Source organism: Heloderma suspectum, chromosome 2 (assembly GCF_057233095.1).
Source record: "Heloderma suspectum isolate Gila_16-S chromosome 2, 16-S_ref, whole genome shotgun sequence".
NCBI classification, from domain to species: domain Eukaryota; kingdom Metazoa; phylum Chordata; class Lepidosauria; order Squamata; family Helodermatidae; genus Heloderma; species Heloderma suspectum.
The window spans coordinates 347,811,597-347,838,619 of NC_139459.1; the positions used below are offsets into that span (position 1 = coordinate 347,811,597).

At 44.3% G+C, this 27,023-nt stretch overlaps 1 protein-coding gene and 1 pseudogene across 2 annotated transcripts; both read left to right on the forward strand.

The window, feature by feature from the left end:
- LOC146355423 (zinc finger protein RFP-like) lies at window positions 1-26,384 on the forward strand (annotated as a pseudogene). Its single transcript, XR_014787174.1, has 9 exons — window positions 1-386; window positions 1,841-3,293; window positions 7,666-8,093; window positions 9,977-10,072; window positions 16,150-16,172; window positions 22,168-22,283; window positions 23,884-23,910; window positions 24,447-24,540; window positions 24,907-26,384. The product of XR_014787174.1 is annotated as a zinc finger protein RFP-like (transcript).
- LOC146355424 (butyrophilin subfamily 1 member A1-like) lies at window positions 25,422-26,384 on the forward strand (the record flags this gene model as incomplete). The annotated part of the gene is made up of 1 exon (XM_084829884.1): window positions 25,422-26,384. A coding segment is annotated over one exon (801 nt), but the record flags the coding sequence as incomplete, so codon positions are not given.
- Window positions 26,385-27,023: the final 639 nt, after the last annotated feature.

Below are 27,023 nucleotides of genomic sequence, written 5' to 3' on the forward strand. Positions count from 1 at the left end.
TATTATTATTATTATTATTATTATTATTTAATTAATTTCTATATCTCCCAATAGCCTCTGGGCGGTTCACAAAAATTAAAACCAAACAACACACAATAAAACAATCTAAAATATATAGACCATTAAAACCACAATATAACAATACAACCACAGTAAAACCTCGCAGCAGTGCAGGAGTTTAAAATACAGATTTAAATTATTATTATTATTATTAATTATTATTATTAGAATGGCCACACTCGGCGAGCTAGGGCGTGCACGACGGGCGGGGAGTCTTGTGAGCCAAGGGAGACAACACAAGCCCGTAGGCAAGAGGTTAAGGGAGCCGTCCTGTGCACGCCTACTCAGAAGCAAGCGCCGCTGAGCACAGTGGGGCTTACTCCCAGGTAAGTTGTGCATAGGGTTATACCCTGAGGGTGCGCTCCTGTTGAGACAGAGCGCTCCTCTACAGTAAAGGAAAAATCGGGAGCTCCGCGGAGCATTTTACTTCTGCACGGGGCGTTGACGATGGGCTCTTCCGGCGAAGGTAACCAAACGCCCTTCCTCAGCAGCATATTGAATGTAAAACAGCCTCATCTAGGCGCTGAAAAAATCGCGGTACGCCGCGTGGTTTATTCAAAGCCGATTAAAAGAGGTTTAAATTGCGACGCCTTGCAGTGGGGCTAGCGCGGGAGCGGCCCTGGATGCTGACAATGTCATGTAATAGACCTGCAAACTAAGTTGAGCGACACAATAAATGCCTTGTGTAGACATGGCCAGAAAAAAGCCCTACGACTCAGCTGTAGGAGTTTTTTTTCTGTCTCCGCATGCATAGGGTTGCACCCTTACTTGAATGAATTTAACACTCTTCCTTGGAAAGGAGATGCAAAGGAGAGGCGTGAGCCTGTGGCCCCGTGTTTCCTGAGCTTGGATCCTCAGATGATGCTGGGGCTACATCCCCCACCACCCCTGACCATTGGCCCCACTTGGTGGGGGTGATGGGAGTCGTAGCCCACTTTTGGGAACTACTGGGCTTTGCATGCTGCCCCACTCGCTTCCTGCAAGGAGAGGAGCAGTGCTTAATTTGAACAGCGATAAGCTGCTGGTTTTGACCATGACCCGCACACTGGTATGCAGAGTCCAAGATTTAAGCTGGGAATTTCTGCTCACAAAGTGAGGCCTCTCTATGGCCCCTCCTCATAGCAGACTCTAGAAGGGTCTGTTCCTTGGTCCTGTGTGTGTGTGTCTGGGGCCAGGCTTTGGTGACTCAGTGGAGAGGAAAAGGCACTCCGCACATGTTTACTTATTCACTTACAGCAGGGCTTGTATCTGGCAAGCTTGCAGTAAAACATATTGTAGGGCTGAGGCCTAGCACAAACTGAAAGGGTGTGTGTGTCGTGCAGCTCTCTTCCATGTGTGCAGCATTTAATGTCACAGCCTGTGAGGTTTGCATTAATGATACCTTATTGTATTTTCATCCTCCTGCAAGGTAGAGGGGAGGGTGGTGGCTTGGCTGTCATTCAGAAAGTATGATTGGTATGCACACCAGTCTATTGAATTAGGTGGGACTTGTTTTTAAGTAGACATGCATATGTGCCAAAAGTGTCTTTTTCTATTCGCTGAGGGCTCGTTGTTTAGATAACAGAAACTAATGAACTGATGACCAGTTAACAGTATTGTTCAGTTTTTTTGCTGTTCCTCTCTTAAAAGTGATTTTTAAAGTGAAAGAAAAATGTTTTCACTTCAATACTTGGAAGCAAGTCCCATGGAGGCCAACAGAATCTCCCCCTGGATGTGCCTGGGGCTGCATAGCCATTTGGAGGGAGGATTTCCAGTCATTCTGGTGGTTCTTTCTTAACAGCTTTCTGCTTGAGGTCTATCTTGCAATGAACTGTCACTGGAGGTGTGGGAAGATGGATTACTTTCCAGTCCATAATGCAAGTAAAGGAGCAGCCTCTCTGTGCTTCTGGGAAGGGGAGCTTGTCTATATGTTTTTTTATAATGTAAAGAGTGCTTTATTTAGGGTCTCCCCCTCCCCAGATCTGATATTCTTATGGCTTTCTCAAATTGTCTTTTGACGTACAAAAATTAAAATGTTCCTTTAAGTCCTGCAAAATACAGTTTTCATTTCACACATAGGGGCTGTTCGCATGAGCCAACAGCCCACCATGGGTTCTTTAGCCCACAGTGAGGCTGAGACGTGCGCAGGGTGCATGCGCCTGCCATTTTGAATATCATGTCACGAGAATCTGGCAAGTGTGGGTTATGTGAGGGTTAAACAACCCTCACATAACTCTAAATCAGACCAGGTTCACACAACGTGACTGCCGCCAAGTTGGGGTTGGATATGCAATATTGTGTCCGTGGGCGCCACAGTTCGTTGTGGGTTAAGTAACTCATGACGAGCCACAGCATGTTGTCTGAAGCGAGCCATAGGCATGCATTATCATGAGTGTATGAGAGAGACACAATTGTCCAATTCAACTACCCTGTTTATGAGTACAAATTAAAGTCAAAGAGTCATCAAATTTAAGTAAAAGGTAAAGTCGGTTCTGAAGACGGGGGTTATTTTTCATTATTCAGGACTGTCCGATATATTTGGGGGTGGGGAGGAATTTGAGCCCCCAGATCACTCTCCATTGACCCATGCTTTCTTTCCAGCCTCTCCCTGCTGTGTGTGGCTTGACTTGTTTGCTTAAGTCATCTGAAGGTACTTGCTCTAAGCACCATCCTAGTTTGCTTCTGATATAGTTGGTTTGTTTTGTCTGGGCTTATCTGTGGTTGTTGGTGCTGGGTCAGCCTTTGAGCTTTTGAGGAGAGTGGTTTTAATATAGATTACTTAAACTCTCTTCTGAAACGTAGTGATTTTTAAACAAATTAAAAATGGGTTGAAGAAGATAGTATTTCTGGAAATGCAAGGCAGTTTCCATGTGCCAATATTAATTCTATTCAACAGGATTTCAGTAGGGTTCTGGCAAAATTTTACCTCGCCTAGCATGACAGAATTCCTTGAGCTAGTCCAGTACCCAGTGAAAATATCAAAAATATTATCCTGTTTAGTCATTGATTACAACCACACTTTTCTGCTTGTTTATTAATTAAATTAAGGGTCTGTTTCTAATCATTTAGGGACCGCGGTGGCTTAGTGGTTAAGACGCCGAACTGCAGACTGGAAGGTCGGCAGGTCAGCAGTTCGAGACCCGAGTGCTGCGTGACGGAGTGAGCTCCCGTCTTCAGTCCCAGCTCCTGCCAACCTAGCAGTTCGAAAGCAAGAAATTGCAAGTAGATAAATAGGTACCACCTCGGCGGGAAAGGTAACAGCATTCCGTGCACCTCGGTGTTCAGTCATGCCGGCAACATGACCACGGAAGCGTCTTCGGACAGCGCTGGCTCTTCAGCTTAGAAACGGGGATGAGCACCGCACCCTAGAGTCGGACACGACTGGTTGGGGACACCTTTACCTTTTTTTTTTCTAATCATCTAGTTTGTCATTCTCTTGATTCCAGCTCATTAAAGCGTTTCCCCCATCCTTAGACTTTTCAGATAAAGGAATCCCTCAGTCACTGACGCAGTTCACACATAACAACTACCCATGGGTTTGTTTAACCATAGATAGTTGGGACTGTGTGGGAACGAGCAAGTGGCCTCCTGGCCACTTGCTGCTTCTACTTTATTTCCACTTTGGAAAACAACTGTGCTCCATGACATCTGAACCTGGGACTCTGGGTTGTTGAGAGAGGTAGTTTGTTGTTAGGTTACCAACAACAGAAACTGTTGGTTGGGTACCAAAGCAGAAACAAAACAGCAAGTGGTCAGAGGGCAGCATGCTCGCTCACTCCCACACAGTCCCAATATCCATGGCTTAAATAGTCCATGGATAGTCGTTATGTGCAAACCGGGTCAGATATGCATCTCCAAATAAGTGTCCACTTGAAAGAGGTGTCTGTATGCCACCCATTCAAAAGATGAAAGCATTAAAAGGTCCTCAATCCATTGCATTATAGGAGGTGAGCGTTTATCCTTCCCATGTTGTAATATCAGTGTTTTAGCTGTCAAGAGGATGCAGAGAGTCCGCTTATGCTCACCATTTGTTAATCTTCATAAAGCAGGTAAATAATTTAAAAGAGCATGTACATCAGCAAATACTAAGGAGTGTTCCAGCACAAAATTTATCTGTATTTACCTCCTCTTAAAAAGAAACAACTACAGGACATTGCCAAAACATATGTTTAAAAGTTTTAAACATATGTTTAAAAGGGGACGGCAGAGGATGAGATGGCTAGATAGCATCACTGATGCAATGAATATGGACTTGAGCGCACTCTGGGAGAGAGTGCAGGACAGGAAGGCCTGGTGTGCTGTGGTCCATGGGGTCACGCATTGCACTGCCAGCAATTAGCAGAATTAGACAATCCCGTATTAAAGAGCTGCTGTGGTGTCCAAAAGACATGGAACAAATGTTTTTGCTGAATAAGATGCAGCCTAAGAGCCATAGATGTGATAGGTATAGACACCAAAGCAGTTATCTGCTGATTAGTTTGATTGGGACAATCCAATTCCCTATTCCATTCCTGCTTAAAACCCTGTATATCATATTTATTCACCAATAACAAATATTTATAGACATGGATTGTGGGTCACTTTGCCTGACCTACCTCAGTAAGTGCTTCTTCCAATAATGATGGGGACTCTGATGCTGTAAGAGCAGCTGGGCCAAACTTAGATTCTAACAAATACTGCAGTTGCGAATATAGCCATTCAGCTGTAGCTGGCAAGTCATATTTAGCACACAATTGTATTTTGTGTTTTTAATTTTTGTAAACTGCCCAGAGAGCTTTGGCTATTGGGTGGTATATAAATGTAATAAATAAATAAGATAGAAAACGACAAAAACTCATCATTGGCACCCACCAGTTGATTCAAAGTAAAAATCGCCGTCTGTCCATGTCAGCCACAAAAACATTTTCTTACCAATTTTTAGATCTGGATTGCCTGATAAAGTCAATTTGACATGAGAAAATAGATCAAACTGTAATTGATGTGACATTGTATGGCACACATCTGTATCTGTAGAAACTGTGGGAAAACCCTATGCATTCTTGTATGTCTAGAACTGAATGCCATCTTTTTAGAGAGAGGAATCGGACAAGATTCCAAAATTGACCAAGGCGGAAGATCTGATGCAGATGGGAAAGACCAAAATTCAGTACAAGTCAGCAGATAAACCCAGTGATATAAGGCAAGATCTGGAAAACCAAATCTACCTTCTTTAATTGGAAGTTGCATCTTTTCAGAGATAATCTTGGTGGGCAGGAACTCCCCCCCCGCCATTTTACAAAACAAAGCATTGATTTTCTGAAAATGTTTTCCAGATAAGGGAATCTCACATAACTTAAACAATCCAAGGTATAGTATCCATCTTAAGTGTATTTACCTTATCCCACAAACTCAGCTTTAAATATGCCCATCTGTCTAAATCCTGATAAATCTCATTAATCAATTTATTCAAATCAGGCTTAATTATTTGAGATATATTTCTAGGAATAAGTATTCCAAGGTAAGTAATAACATCCAGGCATCATCCAAACTGCCAGTCTGCTAATACACTGAGAGATAAAGAATCTCCAATCAGCATCAGTTTGGATTTTGACCGGTTAATTGAATAACCAAACGAATTGCCAAATGTATTAATCAGCTGCGTCAGTGCTGGCACAGACAACTGGAGTTCAGAAATAAACAATAAAAGATAATCCGCATAAAGAATAAATAGAGTAATTTTATATTCTAAACAATCATGCACAAATCCAGGAATGCGACGATTCTGTCTAACAGCACAAGCCAGAGATTCCATACATAAATATCAAAGGAGAAAGTAGACATCCCTGTTTGGTTCCTCTCTCAAGTGGGAAAAAAGCTAGAAAAAGCCATTAGTCATAACTCTAGCTCCTGGAAATGAATATAAAGTTCTGACCCACTTTGAAAATTCTAAAGGAAAGCCAGATTTAGTCAAAGTAGCAAAAACAAATTGCCAATAAATTTTATCAAAGGCATTTTCAGTGTCCAAAGAGACAAAGGTGGCCTGGTCTGTTCTATCACTGTTTAAAGCTACCAGATCTACAACTAATTTAAAATTGTCAGCCACCTGTCTATTTTTGATCAATCCCACCTGAACTGTTGGAATCAATGTTGTAATAACTTCTTGAAGTCTATCAGCTAAAATAGCAGTTAACATTTTAATATCTACATTAATTAACATAGTAGGCTGAAAATTAGCACAATAGGTATGATTTTTGCCAGGCTTAGGGATCATGGTGAAATAAGCACCCCCTCTGAATGTTCCATTTATTTATTTATTACATTTTTATACCACCCAATAGTCAAAACTCTCTGGGCAGAACTCTCTGGCCAGTTCACAACATTAAAACTGTAAAATACAGCATGATAAAATACAATATTAAAGTTTAAAAGTTTAAAACAAAAAATAATATAAAATTAAAATAATACCAAATAGAACCTAGCAGCAGTGCAAAGATTTAAAGATGGGCTCAAAAGCCCATCTAGCTCAAAATAGCACAAAGGAGGCCCGGGAGGCAAAAATGTGTTCCTCCCACTCTGCCTGGCTCTTGCCAGCAGGGCTTAAGGTATGATGGGGGGCTCTGAAATTGGAGTGAGCATTGGTATTGTAGGAATGCACTCCTAAACTCTTTTCTGAAACATTTAAATTTTTTGTTGTTGTTAAAGACAATGTCCCTGGAAACCCTAGGTAATTTCAGTATGCCAGTGTTAATTCTATTCAACAGACAAGATTTCGGCAGGCTGCTGGGAAAATGTTACCTTGCCTTGTTGTTTATTCGTTCAGTCGCTTCCGACTCTTTGTGACTTCATGGACCAGCCCACGCCAGAGCTTCCTGTTGGCCGTCGCCACCCCCAGCTTCCCCAAGCTCGAGTCCGTCACCTCCAGAATATCATCCATAATACCTTGCCTAGTATAACAAAATTCTTGGAGCTGGCCCACTATCCTATCCAACTTGGTTCAAGGCACCCAGTGGCTCAAGGCATGTACAGGCAAGGACTTGGCAAGTTAAGTGATGTGATGAGGTCCAGTCACATCAAGGCAAGGCAAGTCTGGTTTGGGGTGCTGAGTGGCCAGGCAAGTTAGACCAGGCAGGGTCTTCCAGGACCTTGGCCAGCTCCAAGTTCGCTGAGACTCGGCAGCCTCAAAAGCTTTCTGAAGCCCTACAAAGGCCAGCAGCTCAAGACCTGCAGTTAGCTCCACTTCCTCAGTGAAGCAGGTTGTTTCTTAAAGAGCTACTGCCTGATTTGTAGCTGCTGGCTCCTACAGGGTGGGGGTGTTGAAGGCCATAATGGGGGCAGGGTGTCCTCTGCCTCTGGGGCCTCTTTGGAGCCACAGGACGGGTCTAGGCTGGGGAACATGACACCCACCTCCCAGTAGCCAGAGAGCATATCAGGAATGTTCTCTCACTTGGTCAGTAAGTTGCACACCTTTTTGCTTATTATTTAATTAACTAAATTAAGGATCTGTTCCTGCTCATCTAGTTTGTCCTACTCTTGATTCCAGCTCATTTAAAGGGTCCCCCCCCCCCCGTAGGCTGTTCAATTAAAGGGACCCCTCAGTCACTGTGTGAAATCGGAAACAAAGGTAAATCTCTCCCATTTCCTCTTCAGGGAAAGACAGGCAGCCATGGCAACTGGGGATCTCATCCAAGAGTTCTGCGATGAAGCGACTTGTCCCATCTGCCTGGAATATTTCCAAAATCCAGTGATCATAGACTGTGGGCACATTTTCTGCCAAGCCTGTATCACCCAGTGCTGTGGAGCATCAGACCAACCCACATCTTGCCCTCAGTGTAGAGAACCTTGCGTACACAAGAAATTCAGGCCAAACAGACAACTCGCTAATCTTTTAGGTATCATCCAGAAACATCGGGAGGAGAAGAAAACAGAAGGGAAGAGGGGAGTGTGTGAGGCACCAGGAGCCCCTGAAACTCTTCTGCAAGGAGGATCAAGTCCCTCTCTGTGTGGTGTGCAACAGATCGAAGAAGCACCGAAATCACTGTGTGCTCCCTATGGAAGAGGCTTCCCAAGAGTATAAGGTAGGAAAACAGGCAATGAGTATTGTTTATAGGTCCCAGCATCACTCTCCTAATATTCCATCACTCTTTAGAGCAGAGGTGCACAACCTGTGAGCTGCATGGGCTCTCCCATGGGAGCCACGACACCCCCGCCATTGAATTTCTCCCGCCTGCTGACTTCTCACTGAAATCAGCTCTCAGCTCCCTCCCCCAGAGATCCTCTTATAGGTTGCTCTTTCTCCACTGCTGCTAGCAGCATACATGTAATGGCATGTGCACATGCGGCCCCTGACCTAATATAACATGTGGTCTTCAGGAACAAAAAAGTTGTGCACCCCCACTTTAGGATGACCAACAGAGAGAACCCATTGTGGGGTATAATGAATAAAGGAGCAAGCTCAATATGGGCCATCAGCAGTGAGTGCTTCAGCACTTCATAGACTGTTGGAGGAATTAATTGGTTCTTTACAGAAATCTAAGCCTACAGTAGTGTCTAAAAGTATTTTGGAATGAAAGTAGATGTTCAAAATGTCCAAGAGGAATGGAATAAGGAGTTGGAATGCTGTGTACAGTCAAATCAGTGGAAAGCTGCCCTAGCTTCCATATGTACTATCACCGTATATTCAAAATTGAGTCTGATTCAACAAAAAATATTTCACGTATATAAGGCAGCACAGAGGCTTGTTAAAAGGGAACTGGCTAACTCTGCCAGATGCTGGCAATGTAGTGAGGACAGTGCCTCATTGATGTAGGCTTGTCATGTAAGTGGCTTGTTTTTGGCTGGAAGTTATTGCTTTTATACGTTTTGTTCATGAAAAATCTGTGATCTGTCCATACACTTTTAAATTACATCCATGTCATGTCGGGATTAACAGATGGACGGCAAAAGTGGATACCAAGAGCACTTAAGGGAGCAATCCTACGGTCCCCCCACAGTCATAGGATAGTTCGGACTCCCCCCACCTCAAGGTCGGAGACAGCGCTCCAGCCTTGGAGGGGGGAATCAGTGATCCGCCTCCCTGCCCCTTACAGCTGGCATGGAAAGAATCATGCCAGCTGCTCTCCGAGATCAGGAACTTGATCTTGGAGAGGGGGAACAGGGGACATTTCAGTGGGTGGGGAGGGGAGGGGAGGGGAGGAGACCAGAGAGGCAGGAAATGAGCACTCCTGAGACTTCTGCGGCCTCGTTTCCTCCCTCTCTGAAACACCTTCGCTAGGGCAAAAAAACCTGTGTAGTGAAGAAAGCAGGGCAGGAGGTCCAGGAGGTGAAGATCACCTGCACTGCTCCTCCTGACCTGTATTGGATGATCATAAGCCTCCGAGTTCAGGGGCGTACGATCATCGAGGGCACAACCCATAGGACTGCTCTCTAAGAGACTTCAAGTCTTGAAGGATAAACACCCACCACCTGTCATTCGGTGGACTGCAGATCTTACTGCTCTTGCTACATTTGAATAGATCTCCGACAGCCGTCAATTTCATATGGATGCTTATTTAGCTTATTTAGCTATATGGACTGTTTATATTAATGTATATATTTGAAATGGAAGTGTTAATTCCTTCTTTTTCCTTGTTTTTGTGTGTGGATATCTTACTTTATTGTGTTTTATTTTACACAATAAAATATTGTAAAATGATTATTGTGTATGGATATTTTATTTTCTTGCTTCTTTTTCCTCTCTCTTTTGTGATCTCCACCCCCTTTTTGCTGTAATTGCCAATCATCATCATAACAGCAACAACAACATTTTTTTAAAAAAAAAGGAAATTGCAGGAAGCTCTGAAAGTAAAAACTGCTTCTCAGCCCTTCACTACCAGATCAAACTTGGCTTTTCCAGGTTATTCTTAATGGGTATTGGATGATTTGCCCTCCCCCAGAGAAGAACTGTTTTCTGTTCCTGCAGGAAAAAATCCAGGCACAGCTTCCATCTTTGACAAAAGAGACTGAGAAGCTTATTGATCTGAAACAGTATGAAGAGCAGAGATGTGAAAAGCCTCCAGTATGTGTTCTTGTTACTGCTAAGATGGAGGGTCTGGGTGTCACCTAGAAGAGCCATTAAACACTTGGTCAGTGAAACTATGGCTATTTCAGTAATGATGTGGGTTCCCCTCAGTCAACTGGGACCTTATGTAGCATGGTTTGTTGTTGTTCAGTTGTGTCCGACTCTTCGTGACCCCATGGACCATAGCACACCAGGCCTTCCTGTCCTGCACTCTCTCCCGGAGCGTGCTCAAGTTCATATTCACTGCATCAGTGATGCTATCTAGCCATCTCATCCTCTGCCATCCCCTTCTCCTTTTGCCGTCAGTCTTTCCCAGCATCAGGGTCTTTTCCAGAGAGTTTTCTCTTCGCATTAGGTGGCCAAAATATTGGAGCTTCAGCTTCAGTATCTGTCCTTCCAATGAGCTCTCAGGGTTGATTTCCTTTAGTATGGACTGATTTGACCTCCTTGCAGTCCAGGGGACTCGTAAGAGTCTTCTCCAGCACCACAGTTCGAAAGCATCAATTCTTCGGCGCTCAGCCTTCCTTATAGTCCAGCTCTCACAGCCATACATTACTACTGGGAAAACCATAGCTTTGATTAGACGGACCTTTGTCGGCAAGGTGATGCCTCTGCTTCTTACTATGCTGTCTAGGTTTGCCATAGCTTTCCTCCCAAGGAGCAAGCGTCTTTTAATTTCATAGCAACAGTCACCGTATGCGGTGATCTTGGAGCCCAAGAAAGTAAAATCTGTCACTGCTTCCGTTTCTTCCCCTCCTATATGCCAGGAAGTGATAGGGCCAGATGCCATGATCTTAGTTTTTTTAATGTTGAGTTTCAAACCAGCTTTTGCACTCTCCTCTTTCACCCTCAACAAGAGGCTCTTTAGATCCTCTTCACTTTCTGCCATTAGGGTGGTATCGTCTGCATATCAGAGGTTGTTGAAAATTCTCCCAGCAATCTTAATTCCGACCTCTGATTCATCCAACCTGGCATTTCTCATGATGTACTCTGCATATAAGTTAAATAAGCAGGGTGACAATATGCAGCCTTGTCGTACTCCTTTCCCAATTTTGAACCAATCGGTTGTTCCATGTCTGGTTCTTACTGTTGCTTCTTGACCCTCGTACAGGTTTCTCAGGAGACAGGTAAGGTGGTCTGGTACTCCCATCACTTTAAGAATTTGCCACAGTTTGTTGTGATCCACACAATCAAAGGCTTTAGCGTAGTCAATGAAGCAGAAATAGACGTTTTTCTGGAATTCTCTTGCTTTCTCCATGATGCAGCGAATGTTGGCGATTTGATCTCTAGTTCCTCTGTCTCTTCGAAACCCAGCTTGTACTTCTGGTAGTTCTCGGTTCGCATACTGCTGAAGCCTAGCTTGTAGGATTTTGAGCATCACCTTGCTGGCATGTGAAATGAGCGCAATGGTGCGGTAGTTTGAACACTCTTTGGAATTGGAATGTAAACTGACTTTTTCCAGTCTTGCGGCCATTGTTGAGTGTTCCAAATGTGTTGGCATATTGAATGCAGCACTTTAATAGCATCATCTTTTAGGATTTTAAATAGCTCAGCTGGAATACTGTCATCTCCACTAGCTTTGTTGTTAGTAATGCTTCCTAAGGCCCACTTGACTTCACTCTCTAGGATGTCCGGCTCAAGTTCAGTGACCGCACTGTCATGGCTATCAGGGACATTAAGATCTTTCCTGTATAGTTCTTCTGTCTATTCTTGCCACCTCTTCTTAATCTCATCTGCATCTGTTAGGTCCCTGCCTTCTTGGTCCTTTATCATGCCCGTCTTTGCACAAAACGTTCCCTTGAGATCTCCGATTTTCTTGAAAAGATCTCTAGTCTTTCCCATTCTGTTGTTTTCCTCGATTTCTTTGCATTGTTCATTTAAGAAGGCCTTCTTGTCTCTCCTTGCTATTCTCTGGAACTCTGAATTCAGTTGGATATATCTTCCCCTTTCTCCCTTGCTTTTCACTTCCCTTCTTTCCTCAGCTACCTGTAAAGCCTCATCAGACAGCCACTTTGCTTTCTTGCATTTCTTTTTCTTTGGGATGGATTGAGTTGCTGCCTCCTGAACAGTGTTACGGACCTCCGTCCATAGTTCCTCAGGTACTCTGTCTATCAGGTCTAATCCCTGAAATCTATTCCTCACCTCCACTGTATATTCATAAGGGATATGATTGAGGTCATACCTGAATGGTTTAGTGGTTTTCCCTACGTTCTTCAATTTAAGCCGAAATTTTGCAACAAGAAGCTCATGATCTGAGCCACAGTCAGCTCCAGGTCTGGTTTTTACTGACTGTATAGAGCTTCTCCATCTTTGACTGCAAAGGACATAATCAATCTGATTTCGATATTGACCATCCGGTGATGTCCATGTGTAGAGTCGTCTCTTGTGCTGTTGGAAAAGAGTGTCTGCTATGATCAGCGTGTTCTCTTGGCAAAACTCTATTAGCTTTTGTCCTGCTTCATTTTGTACACCAAGGCCATGCCTGCCTGTTATCCCAGTGATTTCTTGACTTCCTGCTTTAGCATTCCAATCCCCTATGATGAAGAGGACATCTTTTTTTGGTGTTAGTTCTAGAAGGTGTTGTAGGTCTTCATAGATCCGATCAACCTCAGCTTCTTCGGCCTCAGTGGTTGGGGCATAGACTTGAATTACTGTGATGTTGAATGGTTTGCCTTGGATTCGTACTGAGATCATTCTATCGTTTTTAAGATTGTACCCCAGTACTGCTTTTCCCACCCTTTTGTTGACTATGAGTGCTACTCCATTTCTTCTAAGGGATTCTTGTCCACAATAGTAGACATGATGGTCACCTGAATTAAATTCGCCCATGCCTGTCCATTTTAGTTCACTGATTCCCAAGATGTCGATGTTCAATCTTGCCATCTCATGTTTGACCACCTCCAGCTTACCTTGATTCATTGATCTGACATTCCAGGTTCCTAAACAATATCGTTCTTTACAGCATCGGATTTTCTTTTCACCACCAGACACATCCACAGCTGAGTGTCCTTTCGGCTTTGGCCCAGCCGCTTCACTCTTTATTGCGCTTCTTGGAAATCCCCTCTGCTCTTCCCGAGTAGTATATTGGACACCTTCCGACCTGAGGGGCTCATCTTTCGGCGTCATCTCTTTTAGCCTTGTGATACGTTCCATGGGGTTTTCTTGGCAAGAATACTGGAGTGGGTTGCCATTTCCTTCTCCAGTGGACCACATTTTGTCAGAACTCTCTGCCATGACCTGTCCGTCTTGGGTGGCCCTGTACGGCATAGCTTATGGCTTCACTGAGTTACGCAAGCCCCTTCGCCACAACAAGGCAGTGATCCATGAAGGGGATGTAGCATGGTTACTTATTTAAAAAGAAAATCAACAACTGAAAACTACATCATGTTAATTTTATATTCAGTATAAATATCCCCCCCACCCCCCAGCCAAAAGTATATTAGGGGGGGAAATTTTTATTAGAGAGAAAAAAGATCAATAATGCCTACTTCGTTGTAATCCTGTGTTCCCTAGGAGGACATCCCAGATGCCGTAGGATAGAGCAGATCCACTTCTCCACTGGCAGAGGGCCACCCTCACAAGCCTCCCTATTATGGGGGCAGACACTTGAGTTGTCCTTGCTGCTCCGCTGTCTGCATTCTGACAGAGGTAACATCAAGAGGGGAAGATTGGGTGAGGCATTGGATCCCCCCAGCATACCCTCAGAAAGGGGGGAAAGGTAGAGCATCTGTAATGCTGGTGTGCTTATTTGCCCTTCCAATGGGAGGTAAACATAAAGAAAGTTTAAACAGTGGGCAAAAAAGGAAATGGAAAAAGAAAGTTTCTGCCACCACCCTTTCGCCTTGCTATTACAAGCCTGGTGGGACATAGGAAGTGCCATGGCTTCTCTCTCCCTGACCGGTTGGATTGCTCTGCCCAGGTAGTTTAAATGTTTATATTGAAAGACATTGGAAATTAATTTCCTGGAATACTTCCCTTACATTGTTTTGCCATCTTTTTTCTTAAAATGCACTGAAATCTGTTTACAAGCACACTCATGTTAGGATCCCGAAGGAGTGGTGCATGAGATGGTCCGTTAAGGGCCACAATGGTTCATTAATTTACTTCAACGTATTTTTAACATTTGCAGAGGACTAGAAATAGATAATTTGGTGTGAAAATATGGGAAGTTTTCCACCACTACACAATACATGACTGGATTCTGGTTTATTATTTATTATTATTACAATTTTATCCTGCCTTTTTCCTCCAAGGAACCCAAGGCAGCATTCATGATCCTCCTCTCCATTTTATCCTCACAACAGCCCTGTGAGGTGGGTTAGGCTGAGAGTCAGTGACTGGCCCAAAGTCACTCAGCTTCATAGCCGAGTGGGGTCTAGAACCCTTCTCTCCATTTTACCCTCACAACAGCCCTGTGAGGTAGCTTAGGCTGAGAGTTGGTGACTGAACCAAAGTCACCCAGTGAGCTTTATGGCAAAGTAGGGACTAGAAACCAGGTTTCTCCAGTCCTAATCCAACAATGTAACCACTACACCACACTGGCTCTCAACAGATGCCGTACATGTGTAAAGGGTCACCATTAAACATCACTGCATCTTTTTTATTTTAACAAAATTCATATTGTGGTTGCATCTTGTAATATTTGGGATGGCCAAACTCCCATCTGGATGATCCCCGCCCCTCCTCCACCTCCTTCCTCCTTCTCCACAAACAACCGTTCTAGTCCGTTTGGGACGGAAAAGGTGGGGAGGCAGTGGTGGAAGCTGCGGAGAGCTTATGCGCTGAGCACTGCGGAGGATCAGTGGAGTGAGGGAAAGGAGGTTGCATGGGCTCATGTTCACTCTCTGGGGAGCCTTTCTGAGTCTGGAACTGGGAAGGGGCTGAGATTGCACTGAGCTTTGGCTCCTGTCTTCAAAGTGTAGGGTGTCTTCTGATGATAAACTCACTCTGGGGCAGGGTCATGATGGCCACAAATCCTGGGTTGGCTACCAAGGCCAGCTAAAACTTGCGTATCCCTGCTTGAAAAGTTTTGTCCCTCTCCCAAGTTCGGTTTCTCCTGCAGACAGAGCTGCGACTGGAGAAGCAGAAGATCATAGCTGCTTTTGAAAAAATGCAGAAGTTCCTTGAGGAAAAAAAGTGCTTCTGCCTAGCCCAGCTGGAGGATCTGTTTATTTTATTTTATTTATTAAATTTATTAATCGCCCATCTGGCTGGTCACCCAGCCACTCTGGGCGATGTACAGCATATAATAAAACAGTTTAAAACAATAAAATTCTACAATAAAAACGTTTTCTAAAATACCCTAACCCACCCCAAATGCCTGCCTGAACAACCACGTTTTTAATGCACGACGGAAGCTCATTAAAGAGGGGGCATGACGGAGTTCCCCAGGGAGGGAGTTCCACAGAGTGGGGGCCACCACAGAAAAGGCCCTCTCCCTCATCCCCACCAGTCTAGCTGTCCTGGCTGATGGGACAGAGAGAAGGCCATCCGAGGCTGATCTTGTTAAGCGGCCAGTCTGGTGTTGCTGGAGGCGCTCCTTAAGATAGGCTGGGCCGGAACCATATAGGGTTTTAAAGGTCAAAACCAACACCTTGAATTTGGCCCGGAAAACAACTGGTAACCAGTGCAACTCCTTTAGCACTGTAGGGATGTGATCTCGCCGGCGGCTGCCTTTAATCAGGCGAGCCGCCGCGTTCTGTACCAGCTGCAGCTTCTGAGCCGTCTTCAAGGGTAACCCCACGTAGAGCGCATTACAGTGGTCGAAACGAGAGGAGACCTTGTTTCTGGAGAAAGAAATGGACAAGCAGCGAGAAGAAAATGTCACCAAACTCTCAGAGGAGATCGCGTGTCTCAATCAGCTGATCACAGAGTTGGGGGTGAAGTGCTAGCAGCCAGCAAGTGAATTCCTGCAGGTGAGACTTTAGACCAAGTCTCCTGGTCCCTTGGAATCAATAAGGCACGATCCCTGGGACTGAGGATTAGTTTCCCACAGACAAGGAAGGGGTAATGGAACAAGAAGCATCCCCCTGCTTGTTCTGTCTGCCTAACTGAGACCCATTTTTCTCTTTCAGGACATCAAAGACACTTTGAGCAGGTATGTGGCTCTTTCCCTTTCATCTGCTGTGGAAGACTTTCAGTTCCAGTTGTGTGTTTTGTTTTGTTTTGTTTTGTTTTGCAAAACCGCCATGTTTCTTCATAATAGTGTCACAAACTCTGTTGGATGCCATTAGTCTCTAAGAAGTCTTCTTCAAAAGCACACTATGAAGTTTCCTGAGATGCTGTTTCCCATCTGCTACATCTGTAGGATTTAAACTCTTCAGATTCTAGGGAGGGCATACAGTTATGGAACTTCTGGCCCTCGAAATGTTGGACTACAACTCCCATCATCCCTTACCATTGGGGAGGCTGGCTGGGCCTCATGGGAATTGGAGCCCAAAAGCAAAACATAGCCAGGAAATATTTCCTGACCAGTTAGAACCAGGGACACACATGAGGTCAAGAAACCCAGCAAATTTAACACAAGAAATCAAGTAAAATAATTTATGGAACATCAGTTAATAATAAACAACTGAAAATACAAACATAAGACTAGATAAACATAGGATGAGTAACTTCAAATTAATAATCATATACAATGCATATTACTCAGAACAATGATCAGTAAGGTCCCATGGCAAGCGACGCTAACGAGAAAAGGAGTCCAAGATGGGTGGGAGCTTTTAAAAAAGGAAATTCTCAAGGCACAATTACAAACAATTCCAACAAGAAGAAAAGGTGGAAGACAACAGAAGAAGTCAATGTGGCTTCACAAAAAGCTTAGGGATGACCTGAAAACAAAAAAGGACACATATAGGAAGTGGAAAGAGGGCCAAGCAACAAAGGAAGAGTACAGGCAGGTAGCACAGAATTGCAGGGATGGTGTCAGGAAGGCTAAAGCTGAGAACGAGCGGAGGTTAGCGAGGGATGCTAAAAGCAACAAAAAGGCTTCAGCTACGTGCATAGTAAAAGGCAGAGGAAAGAAATGGTTGTTCAGCTATTAAATAAGGATGGCAAAACGATAACAGATGACAAAGAAAAGGCGGAGGTGCTCAATTCCTACTTTGGCTCAGTCTTCTCCCAAAAGAGGGTCTATGACCCCCCTGGCAAAGGCGAAGTACAGGCTGAAGGGGCAGGATTGCAGCTTGAGATCGATAGGCATATGGTCAAGGAACACCTAACTACTTTGAATGAGTTCAAATCTCCAGGGCCAGATGAACTGCATCCTAGAGTCATAAAGGAACTGGCAGAAGAACTCTCAGAACCGCTGTCTATTCTCTTTGAGAAATCATGGAGGACGGGGGAAGTGCCAGATGACTGGAGGAGGGCTAACGTTGTCCCTATCTTCAAAAAGGGTACAAAGGAGGAACCTGGGAACTACAGACCAGTCAGTCTGACATCAATCCCTGGGAAAATTCTGGAGCAGATGATCAAGCAATCCATCTGGAAGCACCTTGACATCAATGCCGTGATTACTCGAAGCCAGCATGGATTTGTCAAAAACAAATCCTGCCAGACAAATCAGATCTTATTTTTTGATCAAGTAACCTACCTCCCTTGTAGACCGTGGGAATGCTGTAGACATCATATACCTCGACTTCAGCAAAGCTTTCGACAAAGTGCCCCATGATATCCTGATGAGCAAACTAGCTCAAAGTGGGCTAGATGAAACAACGATCCGGTGGATCCACAGTTGGCTACAGAATCGGACCCAAAGAGTGCTTATCAATGGGACCTTCTCAAACTGGGGAGACGTAACGAGTGGGGTACCACAGGGCTCAGTCCTGGGCCCAGTGCTCTTCAACATTTGCATTAATGACTTGGAGGAGGAGGTGCAGGGAATGCTGATCACATTTGCAGATGACACAGAATTGGGCGGGATAGCTAATACTTGGGAAGACAGAAACAAAATTCGAAGTGATCTGGATAGACTGGAGCGCTGGGCAGAAAACAACAGAATGACATTTAATAGGGATAAATGCCCAGTTCTGCACCTAGGAAAAAGAAACCAAATGCACAGTTACAAGATGGGGGATACGTGGCTCAACAACACTACAAGCGAGAAGGATCTTGGAATTGTTGTCCATCACAAGCTGAATATGAGCCAACAATGGGATGTGGCTGCAAAAAAGGCAAATGCTCTTTTGGGCTGCATTCATAGAAGCATAGCTTCCAAATTCCGGGAAGTACTAGTTCCCCTCTACTCAGCACTGCTTAGGCTTCATCTGGAGTACTGTGTCCAGTTCTGGGCACCACACTTTAAGAAGGATGCAGACAAACTGGAGAGGGTTCAGAGGAGGGCAACAAAGATGATCAGAGGACTGGAAACAAAGCCCTATGAAGAGAGACTGAAAGAACTGGGCATGTTTAGCCTTGAGAAGAGAAGACTGAGGGGAGATATGATAGTGCTCTTCAAGTACTTGAAAGGTTGTCCTAGAGAGGAAGGCCAGGATCTCTTCTTGATCATCCCAGAGTGCAGGACACGGAATAATGGGCTCAAGTTACAGGAAGCCAGATTCCGGCTAAACATCAGGAAAAACGTCCTGACTGTAAGAGCAATACGACAATGGAACCAATGACCTAGGGAGGTGGTGGGCTCTCCCACACTGGAGGCCTTCAAGACGAGGCTGGACAGCCATCTGTCAGGGATGCTCTGACTTAGATTCCTGCATTGAACAGGGGGTTGGACTCGATGGCCTTGTAGGCCCTTTCCAACCCTACTATTCTATGATTCTATGAATAATTACAGAAAATGCTGTAAAGCAAATAAAATATATTAGCGTTGGATACTAATCACTATTTAAAATCATTTGGCAGACACATTTTGACTATGAAGTCTTCTTCAGTTGCAAATCCTCAGACACAAAGCACCTGCCGCAGCAAGGATCTGGGAGGCCCAGTATCAGGGCTTATACTTATGGGGAATGGAATAAAAAGTGACATTAATTTAACGTCTTACTGGTCTTATCCCCCTTTTAAGAAAAATATTTATAAATACCCACCTACTTGGCTTAAAGTAGCGCTCACCAGATACTGTAACATAGATACTGTAACATGCTCCTTTATTCAGACTTGCTGGGTATAAATGAGGGTTATATAGCAGAGGTTGGTATCTCAAACATCTATGGAAAGTAAATTAGCCCAGATTAGTTTTGGGGGTTTTCCCCCTCACAATCTTAAAGTAACCCCATTTTGGGGGGTGGGGGACTCCACCTTCAAGGGAACAATTTCCACTAACAGTCCTGATGTTGAATTGCACACAGGTAGGCTCCATTCAAATAATTATGTGACTTCTGAAGGCAGTTGGTTGCATCAGAGCTTATCTCTGTCAAAGCAAAGGGGGCGACTATGCAATCCATACTTTTCAGTGTATTTGTAGATCATTTTGTAAACTATGTAGATTTTCCCCCCGCTTTGACATTATGGACTGTTTTGTGTAGATCAGTGACAAGAAATCCTAATTAAATCCATTTTAATTCCAGGCTGTAACACAAGCAAATGTGGAAAAGTCAAAGGGGGGGGGGGTGAATACTTATGCAAGGCTCTGTATATCAGCATCAGATTCTAATAACTATTTAAAATCAGTGTTATTGTTTTCTATTTGCCAGAACGTTTTACATGGAATACGAAAGGGGTAGTATATATTATTTAATATCCATGCCCTCTGCTATATGTAGGGATGACAACAAGGATGGTTAAGACTTGTATATAAAGACTGCAAAGCAGTTATGTGTGAGATTGATTGGGAAGAGCAGCCTAATGCTTGAGACGGAGGGACAGGGTGCCTGAGTCAGTTTAACTCCTTGGGGAAAAAACTAGTCTGCAGAAGGGTTTCCCTATCCATCCTGGAGGGAAGATGAGTGGAACAGCAACTGCTTCCCAGGAAAAACTCCAGCCTTCAAACAGCATTCCTGGGCACTTCTGTATGATAGGACCTACTCCTGAATAAGCCCCTAGCCTGCCACTTCTCTTTTGGAAGTGCAACCCAGTGATTGAGTTTATTCAGTGTATTTCTAAGCTGCTTTTTAGAGCATAACCTCACAACGTGGTATACATAAGAATGATATAAGATACGTTAGGTGCATCAGATAAGCATACATTAAGTATGAAAAACTGCTGTTGAATCGCACAACCTAATTACACTCTCAAGGAAAGCGACAGTGAAGAGATAAGATTTCAAGGTCCTCTTAATAGCCTGCACTGAAGGGGCCATCCATAAGTTTTATTTGTCTGTCTGTCTGTCTGTCTGTCTGTCTATCAATCAATCGCCCATTTGGCTGGTCACCCAGCCACTCTGGGCGATGTACAACAATAAAAACAGTTCAAAACAATAAAATTCAACATTAAAAACATCACATTTCTAAAATTACCCCAACCCACCCCAAATGACTGCCTGAACAACCATGTTTTTAATGCGTGGTGGAAGCTCATTACAGAGGGGGCATGGTGGAGTTCCCTAGGGAGGGAGTTCCACAGAGTGGGGGCCACCACAGAGAAGGCCCTCTCCTTCATCCTCACCAGCCTAGCTGTCCTGGCTGATGGGGCAGAGAGAAGGCCATCCGAGGCTGATCTTGTTGAGCAGCCTATCTGGTGTTGCTGGAGGCGCTCCTTGAGATAGGTTAACCAGAAGGGAGTTCCAAAACTGTGGGGACACTACCAAGATGGCCCCATCCCTCATGTTCACCAGCCTAACTGTCTTTGCTGTCGATCAGGATAAACAGTATGAATTAACAATAATTCTGAAGCAAAGAGCATTTTTTGTGTTTTAGATAATGCACACGTGTTGTGCCATCTTGTAGCAGGGGTGCACAGCCTTTTCAGCCTGAAAGGCCACATCCAGTGTTAGTGGGGGCGGGGGGTGGCTGCACATGTGACCTGGAAACAACAGTGCTGGAAAGTGGAGGAAGCAAAAGCCACCTCCTCTCCCAGTGACCCCAGTGAGCATCATTGCTCCCACACTGCTAATGGCGGCATGGATGCTGCAAAACCAGCTGCTGTAGGGAGAGGAGGGGTCTTTAGCGACCCTGATCAGCATCGCTTCCTCTGCACCGCGATTAGTGGCACAGAAGCAACCCTTCTGATATGCGATGGCGTGGAGGAATTCAGCAGCAGCATGGGTGAGAATGGTCCCGCACGAAACACATTCCGGGGCTGCGGGCTAGCTGCGGGATGTGAGTCCCTGTCTTAAAGGCATTTCCTCTTTAGGTGAGACAAAAGGGGGGATGCCTCTTTTAAGAGAGTGCTTGCCGTCTACAGTGTATAACAGGAATGCAAAAAATGCGGCCTCTGGGCAGCTCCCCAAGCCCTGTCTGGTGGCCCCCAGCATCTGCCACCACCGAAAAAATCGCAGGAGAAACCCTCTAGGAACAGACTCCATGGTTCCTGCCTACTTTCTGGGATGGGGAAAATAGGGGAGGGGCTGTAGCTCAGTTGTAGAGCACCTGCTTTGTGTGTAGAAGTTCCCAAGTTTGATCCCTGGCATCTCCAGATAGGGCAGGAAAAACTCCTGCCTGAAACTTTGGAGTACTGCTGCCAGTCAGTGTTGACAATACTGGGCTAGATGGACCCGTGGTCTGACTCAGTATAAGGCAGCTTCCTATGTTCTGTGTTCTGGGATGCTCTAGGAATGAGGTTCCTGCTCCATGGCAGGAACCATGGAGCTTGTTCCTAGAGCAATTTTTCTTTTTTTGGTGATTGCAATAGGATGGCTGTCACAGGGAGGGGGTTTCAGTACCTTCATGCTGTTGCTGCAAGAGCAGTATGTGTTGCTGCTGGGGTGAGTGTGAGAAGAGTGTGTGTATGAGCGGCCCGCCCCGCCCCACCCCAGCAGACACCAGATGCTGCCCTTGGGAATGAAAAGGTTGTGCCCCCCTCCTTTATAAGTACTTGAGTTAAAGTGTATGTATATAATTTTGAAACCTGCTGCTCAGGTAATCAGGGCACTTTGGAGTTGTTTAAAGATTTTTGTTTACTTGGTTGATCATTCTAACTGATTAAATATTGCAGCCTTATTTCTTTATCCACTTCTTAATCTTAACCATCTTCCCTTCTAGATGTGAGAAAGCACAAGCGAGGCAGCTGGTGCAACTGTCTCCAGGACTGGAGGAGAAACTGAGAAGTTACACTCAGAAAAATGCTACTCTAGAAGAGGCTACTGAAAAATGTGAAGGTACTGGGAAACGTTCCGTGGATCTCTTGAATAGTCCATGTCTCGCTTGGTGGCAGGAAAACTCAGTTCCATGTTAAAGAAAAGCTGACTTTACCTTCAAGAGAGTCTGATCTAGAGCTGAAACAAAAGGAAAGATCTGTGACAGAAACATATTAAGGCCCAGTGTGTTTCAAGTCCTAAGTCTCTCTTTAGGGTCAGACAACTTAATCTCTTCAGGTGATTGTGATCGGAATCTTGTATGCCAGCTGAACTACTACTTTGAGAAGGAATAAAAGATGGTTCTAGGTATTGCTTGAAGAATACCTTCACTCTCTGGAAAAACTAATCCACTTCTGGCAATATTTTTCAAGGGGGGAGGTGGACCCTGTACTAGTGCTAGCCCTAGTGCAGTATTACTTGTGCAATGACTTGGCCTTACGCAGTTGTGAGCTCTTCTGCGGTGGGGAGGAGGGGCTGTGTTGGGGAAACCTCATCCGTTTACCTGCCCTTCTTCCCTGAAGTGTAGTGACGGCTGGGAAAATCTTCAGCTATCCACTCCTGCTGCCAGCGTTGCAGTTGCTCTTCCAAGCAGTGATGTGGGGCTAAATTTTTTTCCAGTGCTTCATTTTTCCATGGAAATTTTTTCATAGGTTCATTAGTAACAATAAGTGGATGCCAGCTGGAAATACAATATTAGGCAAGCTTACAAGTTTCAAGGTTGTAATTGATGTTTTTCAGGTGATTATTCCCAGCAAGTATGAGAGAGAAGAGAGAGAGAGAGAACACACACACACACACATACACACACACACACGTACGTATATATTTGTGTGCGCGTGTGAATGAAATACATACATGGCTGGGTTTGCACATAACACTAACCTATGGTATGTGTTGCTGAATTCTGGGTTGTCTTGTTGTGTGAACCCAGCCGTGCTAACCACGAACAACCCAGAAAGAGAACCAGAGGGGCTCAGAGTTCACACATCATAGTGGCAAATGGTGAGTTAGTTACTTAATTAACCCATGATTTGCTGGGATGCATGCTGTGTGTGAGCCACTTCTGTTTTTCGTAAGCAACGTCCTGTCGGTGCGATCAGAAGTTGTCAGCATGATGTCCGAACCTGGACTGCTGTGAACCCTACAACAAACCATGGGCACAGCAATGGAGTGGCAGGTTTGTAGAACAAACAAAGAAAGGCAGGCAGGTAGCAGAGAGACGCAGGACTTTCTGGCCCAAACTTCAGCTCCAAACCAGCAGAAGCAATATGTCAGTTCACACCTGAGAAGATTGAGCTACACTTGCAAAGGCTGTGTTGGATCGTCAGGAATAAATATGTGTGTAACTGATATCAATACTGAGGGGAAAGGCTAGTGTAGGAGAATCTCAGATGTCTAGGAGAGCCTCCAATTTGCTTGCCTGTAGTCTTGTTTATAGCCTTTACTCCCAACAAAGTCCAGATGGCAACTCGCTAAATAAATAAAATATGCCACTTTATTTACATGTTTAGTCTTAATTTATATGTTTAGTTTAAATGAGAAACCTTGGATATGTGGAGAGGGGCAGTTACGTGAAATGTGTATGATGTATGAATTTATCACCATTTTCTCTTCATAACAGAGTATCTGGAACAAGCACTGCAGAAAGGTAAATAACTTCTTGGAGTTGGGGAAAATTTTGATGGGGGATGGAGGCAGAACAGCAATCCCATGTTCAGTTATTTAAACAGATTGCATTAGGCAGATGGTTCAACACATTCTATATTCTGGTAAAAGAGGCGTTTTTAAGTGACATAATGCATATAAAATGCTTTGAACGTTCTAAAGCTTTCTATAAATCGGTTCTGTTGTTGCTAGAATCCCTTCTGGCAAGAAGTTGGACTGTAGCTAGTTGGGATTTGTTTTTGTTTTACTTTCTAGTTGTGTTGATTCAAGAATGAACTCTATTTTTCTGCCTTATTGGGGATGTGGCAATATCAAAATATCTCAATTTTGTGTCTCAAGTGCTTTAATCAACCAGTGCTTTCTCAATCTGCCTCTGTTGGAGGGAGGAACTTTTACTGTTCTTTGTTGGACTGCCTGAAGCCTGGAGGTATTGTGAGTTATTCTCCAGCAGTTGATGCAGATCCTTCTCCTTGACACCACCCAGCCTCCTATTTCATTCTCTCTCTCTCTGTTCTGTAGTGAGAGTCACTCTGGATCCAGATACAGCACAACCTAAACTCCTGTCTGATGATCTGAAAGAAGTGAAAGTCAGAGGGAGACCAACATCTAGAAGGCAAGGCATAAGGAAAACCTATTATAGGCTGTCTTTCTTCTGATTACAATCAAAGTAGGACCTGCTTGTAGGAGTTAAAGACTGTAGTAATAGTAGTAGTGGTAAAGAAGACTTGGCTAAGAAGTAGCAGATAGGAAGAGAGGGGATTAGATAAGTAGAGGAAGAGAGGGGATTAGATAAGTAGGGATAAGAATCCATCTAGGAGGAATGGGGATAATTTTCTATCTGTTGGAGGGAGGGACTTCTGTTCTTTGTTGGACCACTGGAAATGTTGAGTCATTCTTCAGCAGTTGATGCAGATTCTTTTCCTTGACAACACCCAGCCTCTTCTTTTATTCATTCTCACTCTCTCTCTTTGTTCTGCAGTGAGTGTGACTCTGGATCCAGATAAAACTACAACTTAAACTCCTTCTATCTCTTGATCTGAAAGGACTGCAAATTGGAGCAAGACATCTGAAGTTTCTGAATTATGGAACTCCTTGCTACAAGGAAATAGCTGTGGAAAAGAATTCAGCCATTTTCAAAGAGGGATTAGATATCAATATAAAATGATATCAGCAATTGGCAGCTGGTCATAGAATAGAATAGTAGTAGTAGGGTTGGAAGGGGCCTACAAGGCCATCAAGTCCAACCCCCCAAATTTCATGCGAAACTCCACCATCTGTCACCATTTTGTGACTGGTGGGCCTCAGTCATTTTCAGCTCTCTCAAGCAGGCCCTGGGGGTTTAACAACCCCTGTTCTACAGCTTACTATAAATCTGTTCAGTTGTTACTATAATCCCTTCTTCTGGTGAGAAGTTGGACTAAAGGTAGATTTTATGTTTACTATCCAGTTCTGTTCTAGGACTGAGTCTATTTATCTGCTTTACTAAGGATGTGACAATATGAAAATCTCAGTTCTGTGTCTCAAGTACCTGAACCAACCAGTGCTTTCTCTCTATCCTCAACCTGCCTCTGTTGGAGGGAGGGACTTTTTCAATTCTTTGTTGGACCATCTCAAGCCTGGAGGTGTTGTGACTCTCAAGCAGTATCACAGACCCTTTTCCTTGACAACACCCAGCCTCTTCTTTTATTCATTCTCTCTCTGTCTCTCTCTCTCTGTTCTGCAGTGAGTGTGACTCTGGATCCAGATACAGCACAACGTAAACTCCTTCTGTCTTGTGATCTGAAAGAAGTGAAAGTTGGAGCAACACAGCAGTTTCTACGTGCCAAGTCTGAGAGATTTGACAGTATTCCCTGTGTGTTGGGCCGTGAGAAATTCAGTTCAGGAAGACATTGGTGGGTGGTAGAGCTGGAAGGGCAGCCAGCAGAGTGGGCTGTGGGGGTCGCACGAGAGTCTGTCAAGAGGAAGGGAGAGTTCAGCCTTAATCCAAATGAAGGGGTCTGGGCTATTCAGAAGAAAGTGAATCACATTCACAGAGCATCCACATCTTGGCAACTCTCAGCTTCAACATCCCCAAAGCCAACCATTTTGTACTCGGGAAGTGACCCAGCCACTCTGTACTTGGGAAGGGAGCTCAGGAAGATTAAAGTGTCCCTGGATTATGAAGAAGGCTGGGTGACATTCTCTGATGGGGATACAGGCAAACTGATTTTTCCTTTCTCTTCAGCCTTTTTCTGTGGGGAGATGATTCGACCCTTTTTCTTACTGTGTCCAGGGGCCAGTCTGAGGTGCTGTTGAATCTTAAGAGAATCACCACTGTCACTTTTGGTACTGGACAGAGGTAACACTCTGTAACTGCATGAGAGCCAGGCAAGGGTCTGCTAATGTGGTACTAAAAGGGTTAAATGATTTTGCTTAAAAAAAAAAAACAAAAGTCTGAAGTGGCTACTTCAAACTGAAGATGGCCAATTTTATCTGGAATGGTGGAATGGTCTGAATGAGGGTTTTGGGAAGACCTATAAGAAGACCCCCAAAAGACCCCAGACTCATTTAAGTAGACCCCATATTTATATTCCAGACCCCTGACCCATGGGCAAGAAGGCCCTGGAAGTATGATTCTGTGCTAATTAATGGCATTATAATACTGCTAACAAAGACTTTAAAGGACTGGCTTTGCAAGAAGAGGGGAAAATGCAACTATATTTGCAAGTGGCTTCATAGAGCAGAGCAAGGTCATGATGGGCTGTGCTGACAGAGAAGCTGATATGAGTGAAAGAACAGAAGAACTGAGCATGCTCAGACACCCACTAGGAGGAGGAAAATCACTGTTTGACATCTCCTGTTGTACACCTGCAGATAAGAAAATGTCCTTCCTTGACACTAATTGGGAAAGGGAAGCCATTGCATTGAGCACAAGCAACATTTGGGAGGAGGTGTTGGGGTGGATATGACCAAAGATGGTTGTGAGTTCAAAGAAGATGTACTGGGGAGAAACACATCAATCAAGGTAACATCCCCAGATGGTAACTTTTTAGCCACATTTTAGGAGGTTTCAAATTAACCTATTAGTGGTGATGCCACAGATGTTCCTAAAACACC